The sequence below is a fragment of the Hoplias malabaricus genome, chromosome 4, assembly GCF_029633855.1.
Source record: "Hoplias malabaricus isolate fHopMal1 chromosome 4, fHopMal1.hap1, whole genome shotgun sequence".
NCBI classification, from domain to species: domain Eukaryota; kingdom Metazoa; phylum Chordata; class Actinopteri; order Characiformes; family Erythrinidae; genus Hoplias; species Hoplias malabaricus.
Window position 1 is genome coordinate 41510221 of NC_089803.1, and position 7521 is coordinate 41517741.

The following is a 7521-nucleotide window of genomic DNA, read 5'->3' on the forward strand; positions in this document are numbered from 1 at the left end:
AATATGTCTGTTATCAGCTAAAACATCCTCGTAGGGAGTGCTTCTGCTCTGTGTTTTCTTTTTTCCCCCCTGTCTGTGAGAGCCACTATGGTCTACTAATGAACACAATCACGTATTATCCAATGTTAGACACTTCAAATAACTGGACACAAAAAGATCCTGCTGGACATACAGACTACTAGTGGACACTAGTGAACACTACTTGAGATAACTGGGCATTGCTGGATTCTACTGGACATTACTGGATTTAGCCACACACTATTGGATGCCACTGATCACTATACAAACGTGGCAGATGCATTCAAGACAACATACTTACCCTCCAAGTGGTCCGCTTTCAGAGCTACTGCAGCTGACTGCTTGTGTCCCTCCCCCATCTCGGACTTTCCGATCATCTTCCTTTGTTCCTGCTTCCCAACTACACTCCAGTCATGCAGAGGATTAAGCCTTCAACCAGAACTGTAAAGATCTGGATGGGTGGGGCTGACTCCTTCCTTCAGCAACAGTTCCAGCACACCGACTGGAGTGAGTATGCTGCCCGAGCCACCACAGGCTCACACATCCACTTGGACACCTACACTGACTCTGTCCTGAAACACATCAACAACTGTGTGGACAGAGTGACATCACAAAAGCCTTTTACCATCTGGCAGATGTTACAGGAGCCTCCGTACCCGCACTAACAAGCTTCGTAAAAGTTTTTTTCCTGAGGCTGTTATCCGGATGAGCATTATTCAGGCACTTTAAATAAACATTGCACAATCATTTCATTGTACCATCTGTAAAGTTGTATTTCATTCATCCTTCAGTACATAATGCATCACCTACATGTTTTATATTTCAATATGTATATATGGTTACAACTTCCATAATCACAGTGTTATATCACAACTGCAATTTATGTAAATTATCACAACTGCTCTTTGTGTAAATTATGTAAATAATGTTATATATTGCACTTCTGGTTAGATGCTAACTACATTTCATTGGCCCTGTACTTGTACTCTGCACAATGACAATAAAGTTGAATCTAATCTAATCTAATATGGTACTGGAATTATTCTGTATTCTTGGAGGTATTTAGGCTTCAATTTCTGAATCTATTTCGATCAGGGCAGTGGTCTAAAACACGGCCGTATCGAACACATTTTGAGTGTAAACTTATGGTGACCACATATGAGTTTTCAAAAGAAGAGGACACATGATGCAGGTTGGCATCACAAATCAAATCAAATCAAATCAAATTTATTTATATAGCGCCTTTTACAACTGTGTTGCTAATCTGAGTCCATTTCTACTTCAGTGTAGTTGATCATGGTGAGTGGTCAGGGGCTGGCAGCAGTAGATGGAGGTGAGCAGCTGGTCTGGTCTGGTCTGGTCTGGTCTGGGCCGCAGGAGAATCCAGCAAACAATCTTCCATCAGTGGGCCACCATTTTCTCAGAAAACAGTAAAGGGAAGCAGTTAGTTTAGTTGAGTGCAGCAGAGAAAAATAGCATGTGAATATTTTCATTAGTGTAGTGACGGATCTGACTATAACAGACTGGGAGGAGAGAAACCAGAAGGAGCTCAGGAAAAGACATCCTTCCGCTCCAAACAAGAGAAATTGTGAGCACATCATTCGCGTTTACCCTGATTCCCCATGTCCATGAGTTCCTGAAACGACAACCTTAAACTAAACAGAGGTTAGTTGCCAAAGGCTAAACTGAACAAGTTTGTTTTGAGCCTAGACTTAATCATAGTGACTGTGTCTGCGTCCCGAACACTAGCTGGAAGATTGTTCCAGAGCTGAGAGGCTTTGTAGGAGAAAGCTCTTATGAATTCTGGGTACTAGTAAGAGGCCGGCGCCCTGAGATCTGAGTAATCTTGGTGGTTCATAGTCTCGCAGGTATTCAGGAGCGAGACCGTGTAGGGATTTATACGTGAGTAAAAGAATTTTGTAATCAATACGGAATTTAACTGGAAGCCAGTGAAGGGCCGATAAGACTGGGCTGATATGATCAAATTTTCTAGTTTTATTGAGGACCCTGGCTGCAGCATTTTGAATTAGCTGGAGTTTACTCAAGTTTCTGCTGGAGCATGCTGATAAAAGTGCATTGCAATAATCTAATCTTGATGTAATAAAAGTGTGAACTAATGTTTCCGCATCTGGGAGGGATAAGGAATTTCTTAACTTAGCGAGGTTCCGAAGATGTAGGAAAGCTGTTGTTGTAATGTTACCTATATGCTGATCAAATGACAGATCTTAATTAGTTATAACACCCAGGTTTTTAGCTGATGAGCTAGGGAGAAGAGGGAAGTCAAAATTATGTATCAAGTCTGATACCTTATTTATAGCAGATTTTGGACCTAGAAGGAGAACCTCGGTTTTGTCGCTGTTTAGCAGAAGGAAATTGTATGACATCCAATGCTTCACGTCTTTAACACAGTCCTCCATTTTCTTTAGTGTTGGTTTGTCATCTGGTTTGGCTGATATGTATAACTGTGTGTCATCTGCGTAACTGTGGAAGGTAATGCCATGCCTGCTAATAACTCTGCCCAGTGGCAGCATGTATAATATGAATAGTAAAGGTCCTAGAATGGAGCCTTGGGGAATTCCAAATCTCATTTTTGTATGAATAGAAGGAACATTATTTACTTTGGTAGCGATCTGTGAGGTAAGACTTAAACCATGATAGGGCCGTTCCTGTTATTCCAACCATGTTTTTTTAATCTTTCTAGCAGAATAGTATGATCAATTGTGTCAAAAGCTGCATTGAGGTCGAGTAGAACTAGCATGGATACGCAGCCTCGATCAGAGGCGAGAAGAAGGTCGTTTGTTATCTTAACTAAAGCCGTTTCGGTGCTATGGTGTGGCCTAAAACCAGATTGAAATTTTTCATATATGTTATTTTTATGCACGTATGACCTAAGTTGTTGGGCCACAACTTTTTCTAAGATCTTAGATATGACGGGAAGGTTAGACATAGGTCTGTAATTTGATAGTACACTAGGATCAAGATTCGGTTTCTTGATCAGGGGTTTAATAACTGCTAGTTTAAATGCTTTGGGTACGTGACCCAGTCTAAGGGACGAATTTGTGATTGTTAAAAGGGGATTGATTATGACTGGTAATACTTCTTTAAATAGTTTTGTTGGTATTGCAACAAGTGTGCTGGTCGTACAATTTGACGAGTAGATGATTTTCTCCAATTCTAGCTGTGGTAGTGGGTCAAAGTCCTCTAGTTTTTCTTCTATGTTTTGTTCTATATCATCCACACCAGATGACAGACAGGCTGGATTTAGTGGATCAGTAGCTGCCCGATTGTTTGTAAGTTTAGAGATTACATTAAAGAGTGCTCTAGGATTGTTGTTATTATATTCAATCAGTGAGGACAGATGTGCTGAACGTGCATTGACGATCGCCCTTCTATATTCGATAAGGCTGTCTTTCCAGGCACAGTGAAATACTTCCAGTTTAGTCGACCACCATTTCCACTCTAATTTCCTTACGGTTTGAAATTAGGTAGTGGTCTGAGACTGTGGAAGACTGAGGGAGAATATTTAGGTTTTTTATGTTAGTGCCCAGGGTCAAGTCTAGTGTGTGATTACAATAATGAGTAATAACGGGAGTAATAAAATAATGTCGTTAAAGGGACAGAAGGAAAAGAGGACATGTCCGGCAAAAAGAGGACGTCTGGTCACCCTGTGTAAACAGGTTTGGACTCAGACGTCATCTCTCAGGCTGAAGGAAGCTGCAGTAGAACCTTGGTGTGTTCCATTGAGTGTACTTTTAAACGTAATGTTATTATTTAAATTTCAGTCGTTCACCGACTTTCTCAGAGACAGACGCACACTGCTCTACTCTCGAGACTCTGCGCTTTCTGCGATGGACTTTCCACTTTTTCGTCGTGGGCTCAGTCTGCGTCCAGTGCTGTACTTCACTGGATTTACCACTGCAGCTGTAGCTCTCTGTGCTTTTCTTCACAGGAGGCACAAATCGAAGCGGTCAGCTGCAGTAGCTCTGAAAGCGGACCACTTGGAGGGTAAGTATCTTTTCTCCCAAAACTTCACTCAGTAATTATACTTAGCAAAATACTTAAAACATGACCGCTCCCTGTGGGCTTGTGTCTTGTTTAACCCTTTGATAGCGTTAGTGTGGTTACGGAGCTGTATTGACGCGCATCGACCATTAAGCGGCACTGTAAACCACTTGAATGCAATTTTCTGAGGATTTGTTGGACTTCTAAACTCATAAGTAGATGCGGCTGTGGACAAAAGTAATTCATTTTATTTAGTTTAGTGTTTTATTGCTGCAAAATGGCAAAACATTATGTGTTTCAGCATTTTTTGTTATTTGTTGTCATGGCAACGCGACGGCCTGTGATTCGAGTACGTGTCGATGCCCGGATATCCAGTGTCGATTCTTTGAATCAGTTCAAATGCTCTGACGCCACATAAAACTCCCTCTCTCTCATATTCTCTCTCTCTCTCTCTCTCTCTCTCTCTCTCTCTCTCTCTTTCTCTCTCTCCCTCTCTCTCATTCTCTCTCTCTCTCTCTCTCTCTCTCTCTGTAATTCTCTCTCTCTCTCTCTCTCTCTCTCTCTCTCTCTCTCCCTCTCTCTCTCTCTCTCTCTCTCTAATTCTCTCTCTCTCTCTCTCTCTCTCTCTCTAATTCTCTCTCTCTCTCTCTCTCTCTCTCTCTCTCTCTCTCTCTCTCTCACCTGAAATGCTACCATTTACATGTTGCTAGTTTATCTGTTGTAATGATGAATGTGTTTATTCTGTTGTTTTAATCTGACCACAGATCTACAGGAGCTGGCTGTTACGTTGCCAGTGGCTGACCAAAGCTATGAGGTAAAATCACATTATAAACCATTCATAGATTTCAGACAACATAGTACTATTTGCTCTGAATTTCATATTTAACTGCAAATATATTTTCTTACTCAGGATCTCATTGCACCAGATGCCCAGGGGCCCTCCAGCCGGCTGTGGATCATACCACGGTTGACACTGAAGGTGAGAAATACAGCCTGTCTGCTGTTTAGACAAAATTATTATTCTTTAGTTTCTCCAGCTTTTAATCAGAAGTGTTCTGGTTGTCCATAAAGTTTTCATTCCTCTTTGTTCTGGTCCAACAGGAGAGCTGTGGGTATGTTCTGCGTGTCCACAGGATGCAGGCCACAACTATCTCTCGGAGTTTTTCTAATGGTGAAAAGGTTTGTACTTATTTATGTATTAAGAGTGGACATCTAAGAACAGAGTGATAATACCATCGTTATTATTCTTTCTCCATGGGTCATTACTGTTCATTACCTCTCTCTTAATGTTCACAGCAAGTGGAGGTGACTATGCAGCACAAGTCTGTGTATAGAGGCCTGGAAAGTGAACATTGGTGGGTGCTCACCAATGACTTCTACCACCTGTTTCCAGAGGTAACGTTATAGAAATGAATGGAAATTATGTTTATGGTGTTCATCAGTCTGTCAATGCTTTTATAGTTTAAAGATAATAACTCACGACTTGATAAACTTTCTTTAATGACTTTACATCTGCTTTAAGAATTATAAATAAAGCATTGTTTTCCAGGTCTGTGTGCTAGTGCTAGCTTTGTGCTAATCAAGCATCCATCCATCCATCCATTATCTGTAACCGCTTATCCAAGCAGCTGAATGGAAAATTCGCTGTCTGCAACCTCAGCGGGCGGCACTGAGGAAAATCTGTCTATTATTTGTGCAGTATGAAAATAGAAGGTCTGTCTCTTTTGCAGGACTCACAGCTCCCTCCCATGCACTTTGCCACCGTGAAGGCTGTGGCCTACATTAAGGTAAAGCTAGTACCAGTTTCAATAGTGGAGCTTTTCACCAAAGAATGATCAGTGGCAAAATGATTGTGGAGTAATTGTGATAAAACACTTCCTCTGCTCTTTCAGTGCGTTGGACGCCAGATTTCTGTGCTGACTGCCAACCTCAGCACGGAGTCGACCATCACCTCTGTGACCCGCTCGCAGTTTCTTGTAAGAGTTTCCTGATGATGTACTTTCACTAAATAAGCAATTACTCTTGACATTCTGACTTCCTGTACCTCATTTATTTATTGTTTTTCTGTGTGTTTTTCCAGCAAACGAAAGTGTCCAAGACGTACAGAGGAGTCACTACCGAGGATGGGTGCTTTCGTTCTTCTGAGTCCAGCAGCACCCATATCCTTGAGACTCCAGTGGTTCCACAGCTAGCTCCCAGACCTCTTGGACCACCACCTGGGTTCCACTGAACCACATTTTACCATATCCTTTAAAGCATCTTTCATTATACTTACTTTTTAGTTAGTGAATTGTGTAGCATACAGTTTACTCTGTGACAGCTGTTCTTATTCTGATTTAGTCATTTTACATGTACACAGCTGTTATTTGACATGTTTATTAAAATGTGTGTGTGTTGTTTTTTTTTACAGGTGTCACAGCCTTTCCACCATCATCTCTCTCTCTCTCTCTCTCTCTCTCTCTCTCTCTCTCCACTCTCTAACTCTACTTTTAAAATACTCCTTTGTTCGTGTTCATTTTTGAGGATTCTGAAAAAAAAAAGTTAAAAAAAAAGTAATAAGTAAAAAACCAAAAAGCTACATTAGACTCTGATAAACTAGACCTACCAAATAGGAAGTGATTTTACTGTACTGCTTTAAAGTAATTAGAAGCCAAATCTAACTTAATAATTAACATGTTTTTAGCGTATTATAAAATTGTAGCTTCTAGTAAGTAGTTCACAAAACTAGTAGAAACCATTGTCAATTTTTTTTCTCCACTGACTATTGGTGGATTTAGTAGATTTACAATGAAAGACTTTTGCTTTGCATACTGTTAGCCCCCTTTTACCCTGTACTTCAATGGGCAGGACCCCCACAGGATGACCACATAGCAGGTATTATTCTCAATGCTGTAAGGACATTGACATGGTGGTGGTGTGTTAGTGTGTGTTTCACTGGTATGAGTGGATCAGACACAGCAGTGCTGCTGGAGTTTTCAAAAAATGTACCCAGGCATCGTCCACAGTTTGTGTTAGTGATCCTCTGGTCTTTTGGTCACGGGAGGCTGTTGGGTGGGTATTTTTGGTTAATAAACTGTTCTCAGTCCAGCAGTGACACTGAGGGCTTTAAAAACCCCAGAAGCACGGCTGTGTCTGAGCCACTCACACCATTACCACACACACTGTCCTGGGGGGATCCTGATCTTTGACCAACAGGCTGAAAAATGGCTAGGTATGCAGGACAACAACCTGTGGGGTTTAAAAACTACAGCAGCACTGCTATGTCCACCAGCACATCACTTACTATCAGAGCACCACCAAGTCAGTGAGAAGGACGCATCACATGTAATACCTGCTCTGGGGTTTTACACTGGGAGGTCCCAAACACTAAAGAACATGGAGTGGAGCAACAGGACTACAGTCTGTGTGTGTAGAACTACAAAATGCACATTTACAGCCAGTGAAGTTGGGCAAAAAAGTATGCAGAGCAACAAGTGGATTATATTCTGTAGTTGTAGAACT

The 7521-nt window shown here is 41.3% G+C and overlaps 1 protein-coding gene across 1 annotated transcript; it reads left to right on the plus strand.

The window, feature by feature from the left end:
• The first annotated feature begins 3620 nt into the window (after positions 1-3620).
• On the plus strand, positions 3621-6320 carry LOC136695026 (uncharacterized). Its single transcript, XM_066668843.1, has 9 exons — positions 3621-3748; positions 3968-4023; positions 4785-4834; positions 4931-4999; positions 5122-5199; positions 5317-5415; positions 5751-5807; positions 5913-5996; positions 6101-6320. The coding sequence occupies exons 1-9, from the start codon at positions 3621-3623 to the stop codon at positions 6248-6250; spliced, it is 771 nt and encodes a 256-aa protein (XP_066524940.1). The 3' UTR covers positions 6251-6320.
• Positions 6321-7521: the final 1201 nt, after the last annotated feature.

What these genes read in the sequence shown, in the direction of transcription:
- LOC136695026 (XM_066668843.1), top strand. Translation starts at nt 3,621, where the DNA reads ATGTCGTTAAAGGGACAGAAGGAAAAGAGGACATGTCCGGCAAAAAGA. An exon ending in TCTACCACCTGTTTCCAGAG is followed by an intron (nt 5,416 to 5,750) that starts GTAACGTTATAG and finishes TCTCTTTTGCAG; the next exon opens with GACTCACAGCTCCCTCCCAT. An exon ending in TGACCCGCTCGCAGTTTCTT is followed by an intron (nt 5,997 to 6,100) that starts GTAAGAGTTTCC and finishes GTGTTTTTCCAG; the next exon opens with CAAACGAAAGTGTCCAAGAC.